The sequence below is a fragment of the Notolepis coatsorum genome (genome assembly GCF_963971535.1).
Source record: "Notolepis coatsorum genome assembly, chromosome: 9".
NCBI lineage: Eukaryota > Metazoa > Chordata > Actinopteri > Aulopiformes > Paralepididae > Notolepis > Notolepis coatsorum.
The window spans coordinates 147,659,370-147,675,513 of NC_140173.1; the positions used below are offsets into that span (position 1 = coordinate 147,659,370).

The 16,144-nt window shown below is 44.1% G+C and overlaps 1 protein-coding gene across 1 annotated transcript in view; it reads right to left on the reverse strand.

Annotated features, from left to right (window-relative positions):
- The window catches only part of disc1 (DISC1 scaffold protein), a gene marked incomplete at its 5' end in the record, with an annotated part of 174,028 nt that overhangs the window by 64,168 nt on the left and 93,716 nt on the right, over nt 1–16,144 (reverse strand). The window contains 1 exon segment of the mRNA XM_084322047.1: nt 10,000–10,060. Coding sequence (XP_084178173.1) covers nt 10,000–10,060 — 61 coding nt within the window.

Here is a 16,144-nt window from a genome sequence, read left to right on the forward strand (position 1 = left end):
CTCCTTTGTTTTGCTGACGTTCAGGGAGAGGCTGTTTTCCTGGCACCATCCCGCCAGGACCTTGACCTCTTCCAGGTAGGCCCTCTCGTCGTTGGCAGAGATCAGGCCCACCACCACTGTGTCGTCAGCAAATTTGACGATTGTATTGCTACTCCGCTGAGCCACACAGTCGTGTGTGTACAGGGAGTAGAGGAGGGGACTCAGAACACAGCCCTGGGGGGCCCCTATGTTGAGGGTGATGGATGAGGAGGTGCAGTTGCCTGCTCTCACCACCTGGGGTCTGCCAGTCAGGAAGTCCAAGACCCACTGGCAGAGGTCATAGCCCAAGCCCAGGTCCCTGAGCTTGGCTATGAGTATGGAGGGGACTATGGTATTGAATGCCGAGCTGTAGTCGATGAATAGCATTCTCACATAGTTCCCCTGCCTCTTGTCCAGGTGTGATGCTGCTGTGTGCAGCACATGGGATATGGCGTCCTCCGTGGACCTGTTGGGGCGGTATGCAAATTGCAGGGGGTCCATGTTGATGGGGAGGGAGGAGCAGATGTAGCCCTTTACTAGCTTCTCAAAGCACTTCATGGCTATGGAGGTGAGAGCTACAGGGCGGTAGTCGTTGAGGCAAGCAGGCTTGGATTTTTTGGGTACAGGGATAATAGTGGACTTCTTCAGGCAGGTGGGGATGACAGCCTGTTCTAAGGACAGGTTAAATATGTCAGTGAATACTGGGGCCAGTTGGTCGGCACAGACTTTTAGGACAGGACGCGGCCGGGGATGCCGTCCGGACCTGCTGCCTTCCTGATATTCACTTTTTTAAAGGTCCGCCTCACCTCATGCTCTGTTACCCTGAACACTGCGCCTCCATCAGCAGCCGACCCCCCCCCCCCCCATTGCCGAGGCTTGTGAGCTGGTGTTGTTATTACCAGCATCAAACCTCGCATAGAAGGTATTGAGGTCGTTTGCTAAGGAGATGTCATTGTTCAGTTTGAGGGAGGCGCCTTTGTAGTCTGTCATCGTTTTGAGCCCCTGCCACATAGCTCTAGAGTCAGCTTGTTCAAACTGGAGTTCAATCTTATCCCTGTAGCGCCGTTTGGCCTCTGACACTGTCCTCCTTACGTTGTGTTGCGCCACCTTGTGGTCATTCATGTTGCCTGCCACTAGGCCGTCATTGTATGCTTTGGTGCGCTCTCTCAGAGCTTCACGGACGGATTTGTCTACCCAGGGTTTTTGATTTGGGTAAACTTTCATTTTGGTAGTGGGGATTGTTTCTTTCACCCTAGTACAGACATAGTCCAGCACTGTCTCCGTGTAGGCATTAATGTTATCTGTGTCGCGGAATACAATCCAGTCTGTGTTGTGGAACACTGACCGGATCGTATCCTCTGACGTCACATCCCATTTCTGCACCTCTCGCGAGACTACGGGAGTACTTTTAATTCTTTGTCTGTACTTTGGTGTAAGGAAAATGGATGCGTGATCTGACTTGCCAAAGCCACTATCAGAATGAGCCTTGTAGCCACCTTTAAATTGCGTGTAACAGTGATCTAGGATGTTACCGCCTCTGGTGTTGCAAGTCACATGCTGGTAGAAATCAGGCAATACCTTTCTCAGATTGGCGCTATTGAAATCTCCCAGTACTAAAATGGCGGCGTTAACGTTCGTCGCTTGTATATTATTTACCTCGTCGTGTAGTCTGGAGAGCGCGGCGTTGTTGTTGGCTTGCGGTGGAATATACACTCCGACCAGGACGATCGCCGTTAACTCCCTCGGGAGGAAGAAAGGACGACACTTGATGGTTATATATTCCAGTTCTGGGGAGCAGTAGTTGGATAATTCCTTCACATTCGTTGGATCACTCCAATTTTTGTTAAACATGAAGGCAATACCTCCACCACGTTGTTTACCGGACTCTGATTGTGTCCGATCCTTCCTATGGATAAAGAAGTGATCCGTTGGTTGAATCGCGTGATCTGGAACCTCCGGTGTTAGCCAAGTTTCGGTGAAGCAAAGGACATTGCAGTCCCTAACGTCTCTTTGATATTGAATCCTTGCTCGGATGTCATCCAGTTTATTGTCTATTGATTGTACATTGGCTAGCAATATACTGGGAAGTGGTGTACGGTGTCGTCTGGATCTCAGCCTGTTTCGGATCCCAGACCTTTTTCCTCGACGTCTTTTCCTGGGGTCTAGGAACAAAGGATCCGGTCCTAGTCTCCGGAGGATTTCTTCCGGCCATTGATGTGGTTCGGAAAGTTGATCCAGCGAGTAATCCAGTTGGTAAGTTTCCCGTAATCCAATGTCAATGATTGACTGACGGTCATACACATATAATGCACCAACAGTTGGTGCAAATAAAACTCCTAATACTATAAAAATTAACAAAATAAAGCACAGTCTCGTCGGAGCGATCAGAAAGGCAGCCATCACAGCATCACACAGACATTGCAAAATGAAATAATTCAAGGACTTTCAAGTACCTTTCCAAGCACTATTTTACTTTTTAAATGCTGTTTTTTTTTAATAGAAAAAAAACCCGGATCCAATATTTATGGCTTAAATTAATAAATTAATTAAAACCAATTTCCGACAATTAGTTACACTTTAAATGGAACAATTCTATTTCTTGATTCAGAACAATTTGATCATGGATGAACAACACTTTCAATGCGAATGGTTGATTTGAATTACAAGGACTTTTTAAGCACCTTGTTAAAAGATGGGCTCTTTTCAAGGAATTCCAGGCCTTGACTTTTTATTTATATTTTTTTATTATCAAGCACTTTAAGCACTTCAAGGACCTTGTGCGAACCCTGGTGTACAGAGACGATCGCAGGCTAAAGACTAGGGCGGCACGATTCTTGCTCAAATGTGAATCACGATTTTTCTCTCTAAGAATTGAGATCACGATTCTCTCACACGATTCTTTCAATAACATCATGTATTGCACTCTTTCTTAAACAGACAACATAACCTATATGAAAGTGCTTGACATAAAATTAAGTCTCTTGTAACATACGAAATAACTCAAGTCAGTTAAGTAAAAAGTAAAAGTAAAACAATTTTTTTTTTAAATGTTAATTCAAAGAAATTGTCATAATTTAGAAATTAGATTGCATAGGTCTATGAATCGAGATCGTGTTTTTTTTTCTCCGATTAATCGTGCAGCCCTACTAAAGAGCCACGGCGTGGATAAATTTGACTTGACAGACCATATCATGTGTTTTCCTGGTTTGACACAGAAACGGTGAGAGAGAGAGAGAGAGAGAGAGAGAGAGAGAGAGAGAGAGAGAGAGAGAGAGAGAGAGAGAGAGAGAGAGAGAGAGAGAGAGAGAGATCTCTGCACGGGGTTAAATGGCAGAAATGCACTGTGATTGTGGTGATTATAGAAGCTCATTACTGGACAAAAGAGGCCGTCGATTCATACAGAGAGACCTGGAGGACAGGAGGAGTATGCTTTACAGTGTGTCATCATGATACCACACACACACACACACACACACAGACACACAGACACACACACACACACACACACAATCTCTCAAATACTCCAGCCATCTGTCCAGCTGGCAGTAGGGGTGCTAAGGTGTGCCTCCCTGCTGGGCATTGAAAGTGTTAAGACTGTCCACCCAGACCCCTAGCCTTAAGATCCCTCACCAACACACACACACACACACACACACACACGCACACGCACACGCACACACACACTGTGACTGTGCCCCGTCCACCCAGACCCTGATCATACCTCAGCAACACACTGGCCAGCCCCCCTCCCCTGACCAGCCCCCCTCCCCCTGACCAACCCCCTCCCCTGACCAACCCCCCTCCCCTGACCAGCCCCCCCTCCCCTGACCAGCCCCCCTCCCCGGACCAGCCCCCCTCCCCCTGACCAACCCCCCTCCCCTGACCAGCCCCCCTCCCCTGACCAGCCCCCTCCCCCTGACCAACCCCCCTCCCCTGACCAGCCCCCCTCCCCTGACCAGCCCCCCTCCCCTGACCAGCCCCCCTCCCCCTGGCCAGCCCCCCTCCCCCTGGCCAGCCCCCCCTCCCCCTGACCAGCCCCCCTCCCCCTGGCCAGCCCCCCTCCCCCTGACCAGCCCCCCTCCCCTGACCAGCCCCCCTCCCCTGACCAGCCCCCCCTCCCCTGACCAGCCCCCCTCCCCCTGACCAGCCCCCCCTCCCCTGACCAGCCCCCCTCCCCCTGACCAGCCCCCCTCCCCTGACCAGCCCCCCCTCCCCTGGCCAGCCCCCCTCCCCTGGCCAGCCCCCCTCCCCGGGCTAACGCTGATTTCAGACTGTTCGCTATGAACAACATCCAGCGGAGTTGGAAGAGTGGCTTCAAATCATCACCTTGTGACTAAACATTAGGGCTGACCTCGACTAGTCGAATAGTCGACTAATCGATCTGTAGTCGACTGCCAACCTCTTAGTCAAATGCAAAAAATATATATGTCATTCTTCCTAAAAGCAAAGAGGCCTAGAAGCGTGCCTAACGCTAATGGCGCGCATACCGGCGAGGCTAACTGCCTAAGAAAACAGGCACAGAGGCACTGAAAGAGGATTTCACCCATCGAATGAACACACTAGACTAGACAAATATCAAGATGTATCCATCAGTGGACCAATTGCATGCTTTTGCAGAGGACAAGAAGCCTTCAGTGGACTCCTTCAGACATTAAGCACCCGCCACAGCCCAAATGGAATGATCCAAAAATATATAATTATAAAATAAATATATAAATTTAGTGTTGGTGAATGTTGGCGGGCAGCGGTGTAGATTCAGCGCCAGGACGCACCGATGCGGACTAGGAAAACTTCATCTTCAGCCTTTCTCACAAACACAAGGTCGTTAGGTCAAAAATGGATTACCGGTATATCTCTAATCCAACGTGTCCAACGACAACAGCCCTCAAAACCAACGGTGCAAGTCGGTATGGTGTGTCGGTAAAAGCAATGGATTGAATAGCTGCTCTGGTCTCGAGTCTCTCTAATGGAGATGAAATGGAATTACCGGTGTATATATATCAGCTGTCTCAATAGTTTGTGTCCGATGATCCAGAACCAATGGGGTGCAGGTCTGTAGTGAAAGCGATGGATTGGAACCAGTGTTTTTAATCATTTAGTGGATCAGAATCACCCTCTGAAGGTGCCCCCAACGCTTCAGTACTGCTGCTGCCCTAGCATCCAACACCCCCCCTCTCCACTAGCATCCAACCCCCCCTCTCCTCTAGCATTCAAGTGGGCTTACTGCAGAACACAATACAAAGAGAAAGAGAGAGAGAAAGAGAGAGCGAAAAAGAGAACGAGAGGGAAGCAATTCTCACAAACGGAGAGAGAATAATATTTCCTGATGTTTCGTCGGTGAAATTCACCCAGCGATCGAGGCGCTCTCCTCTCTGAACGACTACGGTCAAGGTGCTCTTGACACCAGGTGCTTAACCACCGCCCGGTGCAGAGAGGGCCGCCATGGGAAACAAACAACAGAACAACAGGCTTGTGCCTCCATTAACGTCTGTAATAATTATGGGATGTTCTGCTTACAACCTGCCTGCTGTAAATAAAGGTTAGAGAAACCTGGAGGAAACAAGCAGGGTGTCCTGGAGGGTCAGAAGCATGTCATACTATACTATACACAGTAATATAGTGAATATACAGTACTATAGTGAATATACAGTACTATAGTGAATACACAGTACTATAGTGAATACACAGTACTATAGTGAATATACAGTACTATAGTGGATATACAGTACTATAGTGAATATACAGTACTATAGTGGATATACAGTACTATAGTGAATATACAGTACTATAGTGAATACACAGTACTATAGTGAATATACAGTACTATAGTGAATACACAGTACTATAGTGAATATATAGTAATATAGTGAATATACAGTACTATAGTGAATACACAGTACTATAGTGAATATACAGTACTATAGTGAATATACAGTAATATAGTGAATACATAGTACTATAGTGAATACATGTATAGTGAATACACAGTACTATAGTGAATATACAGTACTATAGTGAATATACAGTACTATAGTGAATATATAGTAATATAGTGAATACATAGTACTATAGTGAATACACAGTACTATAGTGAATACACAGTACTATAGTGAATATACAGTACTATAGTGAATACACAGTACTATAGTGAATATATAGTAATATAGTGAATATACAGTACTATAGTGAATACACAGTACTATAGTGAATATATAGTAATATAGTGAATATATAGTAATATAGTGAATATATAGTACTATAGTGAGTACTATAGTGAATATACAGTACTATAGTGAATATACAGTAATATAGTGAATATACAGTAATATAGTGAATATATAGTAATATAGTGAATGTATAGTACTATAGTGAATAGATAGTAATATAGTGAATATATAGTAATATAGTGAATATATAGTAATATAGTGAATATATAGTACTATAGTGAGTACTATAGTGAATATACAGTACTATAGTGAATATACAGTAATATAGTGAATATATAGTAATATAGTGAATATATAGTAATATAGTGAATATACAGTAATATAGTGAATATACAGTAATATAGTGAATATATAGTAATATAGTGAATATATAGTACTATAGTGAATATATAGTACTATAGTGAATATACAGTACTATAGTGAATATACAGTAATATAGTGAAATATACAGTACTATAGTGAATATACAGTAATATAGTGAATATATAGTAATATAGTGAATATATAGTAATATAGTGAATATACAGTAATATAGTGAATATACAGTAATATAGTGAATATATAGTAATATAGTGAATATACAGTACTATAGTGAATATATAGTAATATAGTTAATACATAGTACTATAGTGAATACATGTATAGTGAATACACAGTACTATAGCTTGTAGTGACTGCTCTACATGCACCTCCGAGGCATTGGATCAGTTATTCACCTCCGTCTGTCCGTGGTCCTGTCAACTGATTAACAGTCAACGCGGTTTCATTGCTGGGTTAAGTACTTCTATTCTATTCACATAATACGCTTACTTCATATATCTACTCCATTCACATATATGCCTACCACTTGTATCTATTGCTATGTCCGCCTACTACAATCTCATGAGCTGTCTAACGCCTGTCCCGTCTCCCTGTCTTCCTATGACTTGCTGTCCTGGAGTGTTGACCGGAGTGTTGGACGTCCCGTGACGAAGGCCGGGAGATTGCGACCCCCTCTGCGTGCCCCCCTGTCTTCGGAGGTCTCGTAGTGGTGACCGGAGTGCCGGATGTCCCGCGATGATGTCGGGGAGTTCGCGACCCTCTCTGCGCCACCCCCCTTCCCCCTGTCTCCGGCTGTCCCTGAGCAACGACCGGAGTGTGAATGTCCCGTGACTAAGACGGGGAGGACGTGACCCTCTTGCGCCGCCCTGTGCCTCAAATAGATCCGCTATCAACTCTATCTTTAATCTTCAAAATGTACAGTTGCTATTGCATGCACTCATCTGTGTCTCACCACACACATGAGTGCATGCTTACCAACTGTCCGTCTGCAACACTACTATCACCGACATCTAAGAAGGGAGATCCCCCCTTGAACGGCCCTTCTAAGGTTTCTCTCCTCCACATTGCCTGTGGAGCTTTTTTTTCCCTATTGTTAGGTTTTAGTGAGTTTTTCCTTACCTTCGCGTGGGGTATGTCTGGGAGTGCTTGCATTCTTTCATTTATTTGCATTCATCTAAAAAAAAATGTTGGACCCTATGGTGTTCTTGTTCTGTTCTTGACTTATTGTTATGTTGTCTTCTTGACTTGTTTAAAGAAGACCTGTACGGCCCATGGGGACATTAACGTGTGTTGTCGGGCCCTATAAATAAATTTGATTTGATTTGATTTATAGTGAATATACAGTACTATAGTGAATATACAGTAATATAGTGAATATATAGTAATATAGTGAATATACAGTATATAGTGAATATATAGTACTATAGTGAATATATAGTACTATAGTGAATATACAGCACTATAGTGAATATACAGTAATACAGTGAATATACAGTACTATAGTGAATATACAGTACTATAGTGAATATACAGTAATATAGTGAATACATAGTACTATAGTGAATACATGTATAGTGAATACACAGTACTATAGTGAATATACAGTACTATAGTGAATATACAGTAATATAGTGAATACATAGTACTATAGTGAATATACAGTACTAGGGATGTTAACAATTAATCGAAAATCGATTGATTGGTCGTTAAGGATTTACTCGAACACGTGACGTTTACTCGATCTACTCAAACGACGTGTTGTCTGTCTAGTCTGTTACAATAGGAACTATTGTTTAGGCTTGTTGCCACACGGGGGGTTATGTGTGCTGCACCAGGTTATGAGGAGAGGACACCTGTATTGTGAACACGCTGAATAAATCCCATACCCAGTTGGGTAGAAATAATGAAAACAGTGGTCTTCATCTGTATAGGACATTCAGGACGATTCAACTGCATCGATTTGAAAATGGTAGAATAGATTAGAATTGATTATAATAAAAAATAATAAAAAAGAATATATATATATATATATTTAATCTTTTTTTGTGTGTGTGTTGTTTTTATTGACCTATAGTCCATTCATGCTGAGTGAATCAGTTCCCCCAGCCACATTTGTGTATTCAAAATGTTTTGGGGAATTAACTGATAGAAAATGTATCTAATCGAATCGTGGTCAAATGAAGAGATTTCATGATGCAGTGAATCGTTGCCTGAAGAATCGTAATCGAATTGAATCGTTGTGAGGTCGCATCGTTACACCCCTAATACTAAAACAGGGCGACGGCGGACGTGAACCTGGCCGGCGAAGTATCGCGAGCAGCCACAGTTCCGGCGGAAGGGAAGAGATCGTTAGCATACTAGCATATAAGCGCTAGCTATTACGTTTTCCCCTCGCGACATGGAAGGATTAAGACCACCACCAAACGTTGTGCCCGGACTCAAGTAAATCTTTCACGGACATGGAAGACACGGAGGGACGAGTTTGTGCTCTATGTGGATTTATCAGTTGGCGGTAGGGCTGACCCCTATTAGTCGATTAGTCGACTAATCGGTCGAAAGGAGCCGTAGTCGACTGCCAACCTCTTAGTCGAATATATATAAAAAAAATATATATATATTATAAAAATATATATATATTTTTTAAATATTATATATATATTTTTTTTTGTCGACCAATAGTCGACTAACGGCAAATTTTGGCCAATCGTAGTCGACCATCCAAATCCTTAGTCAGGGACAGCCCTAGTTGGCGGTGACGATGAAAAGAAAAAAAAGTGCGACTTTTCCGCTCTCTGGCTGGCGAGCGTGGCAGAGGACTGTCGGTCGGGTACGCTGACGGGTGATGTAGCTAAGGCTACCTGGAAGGTAGCTGACATTATCAAACGGTTTGATGAACACTGCAACCCCGCCGTTAAGACTGTGGAATGTCGGGGTGGCGCACCACGTAACGCACGCGCACGTGCAACGCGGCCGTCCCAGGTTCGACTCCCGACCCGGCGAGTCGACATTTGCCCGAATGTCTCCTCCCCATATCTTCTCCCATCCATCCTCTCTGTCTATCCAATAAAGCAATAAAATGCAAAAAAAGAATGTTATTGTTTCTTTACAAGGGACCTTGTAAAGGGGGGGGGGGGACAAAGGAGAGGGAGAAGAGGCTCTTTACCAGTGAGGGAGTGTGTGTGTGGGGGGGCGCTTTACATTTTGTTCCTCACATTTTACCCATTCACTCACACACACCGACGGCGGAGGCAACCATGCAAGGTGCCAACCTGCTCATCGGGAGCAATTAGGGGTTAAGTGTCTTGCTCAAGGACACTTGGACACGCTGCCCGGGAGGAGCGGGAATCGAACTGGGAACCTCCGGATTGCCAGACGACTGCTCTACTTCCTGAGCCACTGTTGCACATTAGGAGAGGGAGAAGAGGGTCTTTACCTGTGCAGTCGGTCTTCCAGCAGCTCTATGTACTTGGTGGTATTATCTTTCAGACTGCTTTCTGTATGGAGGGGAGGGAGAGAGAGATAGAGGGGAGGGGAGAAATAGAGGGGGGAGGGGGAGAGAGAGGGGGGAGGAGAGAGGGGGGGGGAGATAGAGGGGAGGGGAGAAATAGAGGGGGGAGAGAGAGGGGGGAGGAGAGAGGGGGGGAGAGATAGAGGGGAGGGGAGAAATAGAGGGGGGAGGGGGAGAGAGAGGGGGGAGGAGAGAGGGGGGGAGAGATAGAGGGGAGGCGGAGAAATAGAGGGGGAGGGGGAGAGAGAGGGGGGAGGGGGAGAGAGAGGGGGAGGAGAGAGGGGGGGGGAGATAGAGGGGGAGGCGGAGAAATAGAGGGGGGGAGGGGAGAGAGAGGGGGGTGGGGGAGAGAGAGGGGGAGGAGAGAGGGGGGAGGAGAGAGGGGGGAGAGAGAGAGGGGGGAGAGGGGGAGAGAGAGGAGGGGAGAGAGAGGGGGGAGAGAGGGGGGGTGAGAGAGAGAGAGAGGGGGGGAGAGAGGGGGGGAGAGAGGGGGGAGAGGGAGAGAGAGGGTTGGGGGGAGAGAGAGAGAGCAGACATTTACTTACACTTCATTTACCACCCCATCCATCCACTGATATTACCCACGCGGCGTATCCTAGCAACAAATCACAGCTCCAAACGCCCCTAAAAACCAACCAAGTCATTATCTATCTATCTATAGACTGTATATATACTGTATATATATATATATACTGTATATATATACTGTACTGTTCATGGAGGGAGGCAGAGGAAAGGTAATGATTATGATGATATGATTATGGTCCTGATGATGAGCTGAGAAACTGAAGTGACAGAAGAGAATCACAGCTGTCTCTCTCTCTCTCTCTCGACTCTCTCTCGATTGATTGATTGATTGAAAATGTTATTAACAGATTGCAGAATGGGTACAACAATACAGTACCACTCAATACACACACTTGTTAAGGGGATGCAGACCAGAGAAAGAGCCACAGATGCTACAACACAGGAGTGAACCACAGGTAGGACAAAGTGAGGGCAAGCCACAAGCAACACATCACTTCCTGTTTGAGATTCAAAGGTTGGAACGTTCATCCCATGATGTCACTGGAACGTTCATCCCATGATGTCACTGGAACCATCATCCAAACGACGGTAAACAGTCTGGTGCAGCAAACCAACATTAACCCTTTCACTGCCACACTACAGAAGGTTAACCCTTTACTATCACACTACCGACGGTCACCCGTATCACCCCCCCCCCCCCCTTGTTACAGATATAGAAGGAAATACAGGGATGAGGAAGGGATTTGACATTCACGGGCGTTTACATTTTTTTGCGTATAGATATATTTGTTTTGTAAAGTTTTAAATTGGTACACTAATTTTGAGTAGTGGAAAAGGGGTAGTATTCAATAAGTGTAACTATACTTCTTCTTCTTCCTACTCCTTTTCGAACATGTAAATTGAGTTATGTTTTCCTTTAGTTTATTTATTTTCCATTTAATTTCTTGAGATCAATGTCTTGTTTTGATTGTATATTGTTTGTATTTATTTACATGTCCGAAATAAAGTAAAAAAAAAAAATAAAAAATTATAATATTTATATGTAATATATATAATTTTATTTAAAAAAAAAAAATAGCTGGGCACAGTTTTTGGCGCCCCCCTCAGGGCCTATATGTCGCCTGTAGGAAGCTCCACCCCTGGCTGCTCAGACTGAGCTCCCTGCTCCTGACAGCACTGGGTTAGCAGCAGTCAGGATGCGGAGCGGGGAATGTGAGCGTCACTAATGAGCTCATGTATGTAACATGACACCCTGCAGCCATCAGCCGCCCCGGCGCTAAATCACACACTATCACACACACACACACACGCGCGCGGGACACGTGCACACGCACACACACAAAGACACACACACACAAAGATGGTCCTGAATGTGTCCAATGTGCTCATTGTGTATAGTTCATCCACCATTCAGAGCACACCACACACACACACACACACACACACACACACACACACACACACACACACACCAGCATACACACCGCTGGTGTTAAGGATTCTGCACTTTGTACTTGTGCAATTACACAATTCAGACCACACACACATACATATACACATGCACACACACACATATACATGTACACACATAAACACACACACACACACACACACATACATATAGACGCACACACACATCTATATAGACACACACACATATACACGTCGCAAGATAGAAATTGTGCTTTTCTCCTTTCCGGCGATTTCTACATTACACACATAAACACACACACACATACATACACACACACACACACACACACACACACACACACACACACACACACACACACATACAGACACACACATACACACACATATAGACACACACACACACACATAATTATATTATAGACACACACACACACACACACACACACACACACACATACAAACACACACACATACACACTCACAGACACACACACACATACATACATATACACGCACACACACACACACACACACACACACACACACATATACACACACATACACACACAGCTGGTCTAAAGGAATCTCCACGTTGGCTGGAAGGTCCAAGGCTCTCTCTCTCTCTCAGCCTCTCTCTCTCCCAGCCTCTCACACAGTCGCAGCACAAAGCTCTCAGGAAGCCTAATTGGCCCGGCTGATTGAAACGAGGAGAACCACACTGGGTCTTTGAAACCTCATTTGTATAACTGTCTCCAGCGGAGGTTATTAGACAGCGCTGGATCCATGGTGAGGAGAGAGAGACAGGGGGGGGGGGGAGCAGGATGACAGACTGGGAGAAAGGGACCAATGGTTTGAATGGTTTGAATGGGGAATCAATTCTTCTGGTATAAGCTCAGACAAAGAGTCATACAGTATAACCCCCCCCCCCCCCCCCCCCCCGATTTGAGTTCCCAGAGGAACCGTGTTCTCAAGCCGTTACCGTCTGATACGTTAAGAGTGTTGTGTACGTTCACACGGCAGTAGAGGTCTGGTACGTTAGAGCAGCAGAGCTAGTCTCCAGTCGCGAGTCACGGTGCACATGTGCGGTGGTTTGTCCACCAAAAAAGCGCAAAAGATAGAAAAGAAACTATAGCCGAGCCAGAACTGTTCCAACTCCCTGGAGCCACAGCCAGCAGAGAAGCCGGTTTACTTTCGCTTTCAAACCAGCTGCAGCCAGAACCAGCTGCAGCCAGTGGCGGCTGGTACTATCGTCCATTGGTGGGTCGCAGACTCGCAAGGGGTTCACGTTAGGTCGAGTTGAAAATGTAACGTAACGTTAATAAATGCTCTGGAGCAATCTCTCTCTCTGTCTCTCGGATCAATCCGATAAATAATTAACACGTGTATATGTTGTCATTTTAAACAACTCACCATTCATTCATTCATACATTATGCATCAGCAGCAGCAGCGAAATTAATGTTATAGTTCACAACACAGCAGCGCGTTTTGAAGTGCTATTATCATCTCAGCAAGGCAGCGCCGTCTCCACTAAACGTGCCTCCTCTCCTCCAGTCTGTGTGTGTGTCTCCACTAAACGTGCCTCTCCTCAGTCTGTGTCTCGTTCTCATTTTAGTTCGTTTTAGTTTTAGTTCGTTCATTTTTTTGTGTTCTTTTTTTTGCATTCTTTTTTTTGCGTTTGTTTTTTTGCATTTTAATTCGTTCATTTTTTTGCGTTCGTTTTTTGTTCGTTTTTTTGCGTTCGTTTTTTTGTGTTCGTTTTTTTGTTCGTTTATTATTTGTTCTTTTTTTTGCGTTCGTTTTCGTTTTAGTTCGTACATTTATTTGCATTCTTTTTTTTGCGTTTGTTTTTTTGCATTTTCGTTTTAGTTCGTTAATTTTTTTTCGTTCTTTTTTTGCACATACTGTATCATTAACCTGCATCTATCCTGCATTAGAGTATCATTAACCTGCATCTATCCTGCATTAGAGTATCATTAACCTGCATCTATCCTGCAATTGAGTATCGTTTTTCTGTTCGTTTTTTTTCGTTCTTTTTTGCGTTCGTTTTCGCTTTAGTTCGTTTTCGATTTAGTTCGTTCATTTTTTTCCTTCGTTTTTTTGTGTTCTTTTTTTTGCGTTTGTTTTTTGCGTTAGTTTTTTTGTTCGTTTTTTTGCATTATTTTTTTTGCGTTTTCGTTTTAGTTTGTTAATTTTTTTTTGCGTTTTTTTTTCGTTCTTTTTTTGTTCGTTTTTTTGCGTTCGTTTTCATTTTAGTTCGTTTTAGTTTTAGTTTGTTAATTTTTTTGCGGTTTTTTTCGTTTTTTTGTTCTTTTTTGCTTTAGTTTTCGCTTTAGTTCGTTTTCGTTTTAGTTTTTTTAGTTCCTCCAGCCTCTGTGTGTCTCCACTAAACGTGCCTCTCCTCCAGCCTGTGTGTCTCCACTAAACGTGCCTCTCCTCAGTCTGTGTGTGTCTCCACTAAACGTGCCTCTCCTCCAGTCTGTGTGTGTCTCCACTAAACGTGCCTCTCCTCAGTCTCTGTGTGTGTCTCCACTAAACGTGCCTCTCCTCAGTCTCTGTGTGTGTCTCCACTAAACGTGCCTCTCCTCCAGCCTGTGTGTCTCCACTAAACGTGCCTCTCCTCAGCCTGTGTGTGTGTCTCCACTAAACGTGCCTCTCCTCCAGCCTGTGTGTCTCCACTAAACGTGCCTCTCCTCAGCCTGTGTGTGTGTCTCCACTAAACGTGCCTCTCCTCCAGCCTGTGTGTGTGTCTCCACTAAACGTGCCTCTCCTCCAGTCTGTCTGTGTGTCTCCACTAAACGTGCCTCTCCTCAGTCTGTGTGTGTCTCCACTAAACGTGCCTCTCCTCCAGTCTGTGTGTGTGTCTCCACTAAACGTGCCTCTCCTCCAGTCTGTGTGTGTCTCTCCACTAAACGTGCCTCTCCTCCAGTCTGTCTGTGTGTCTCCACTAAACGTGCCTCTCCTCAGTCTGTGTGTGTCTCCACTAAACGTGCCTCTCCTCCAGTCTGTGTGTGTGTCTCCACTAAACGTGCCTCTCCTCCAGTCTGTGTCTCGTTATCATTTTAGTTCGTTTTAGTTTTAGTTCGTTAATTTTTTTGTGTTCTTTTTTTTGCATTCTTTTTTTTGCGTTTGTTTTTTTGCATTTTAATTCGTTCATTTTTTTGCGTTCGTTTTTTTGTTCGTTTTTTTGCGTTCGTTTTTTTGTTCGTTTATTTTTCGTTCTTTTTTTTGCGTTCGTTTTTGTTTTAGTTCGTACATTTATTTGCATTCTTTTTTTGCGTTTGTTTTTTTGCATTTTCGTTTTAGTTCGTTAATTTTTTTTCGTTCTTTTTTTGCACATACTGTATCATTAACCTGCATCTATCCTGCATTAGAGTATCATTAACCTGCATCTATCCTGCATTAGAGTATCATTAACCTGCATCTATCCTGCATTAGAGTATCATTAACCTGCATCTATCATTAACCTGCATCTATCCTGCATTAGAGTATCATTAACCTGCATCTATCCTGCATTAGAGTATCATTAACCTGCATCTATCCTGCATTAGAGTATCCTTTTTCTGTTCGTTTTTTTTCGTTCTTTTTTGCGTTCGTTTTCGCTTTAGTTCGTTTTCGTTTTAGTTCGTTCATTTTTTTTCCTTCGTTTTTTTGTGTTCTTTTTTTTGCGTTTGTTTTTTGCGTTAGTTTTTTTTGTTCGTTTTTTTGCATTATTTTTTTTGCGTTTTCGTTTTAGTTTGTTAATTTTTTTTTGCATTTTTTTGTGCGTTCTTTTTTTGTTCGTTTTTTTGCGTTCGTTTTCATTTTAGTTCGTTTTAGTTTTAGTTCGTAAATTTTTTTGCGTTTTTTTTTGCGTTTTTTTGTTCTTTTTTGCTTTAGTTTTCGCTTTAGTTCGTTTTCGTTTTAGTTTTTTTAGTTCCTCCAGCCTCTGTGTGTCTCCACTAAACGTGCCTCTCCTCCAGTCTGTGTGTGTCTCCACTAAACGTGCCTCTCCTCCAGTCTGTGTGTGTCTCCACTAAACGTGCCTCTCCTCCAGTCTGTGTGTGTCTCCACTAAACGTGCCTCTCCTCCAGTCTCTGTGTGTGTCTCCACTAAACGTGCCTCTCCTCC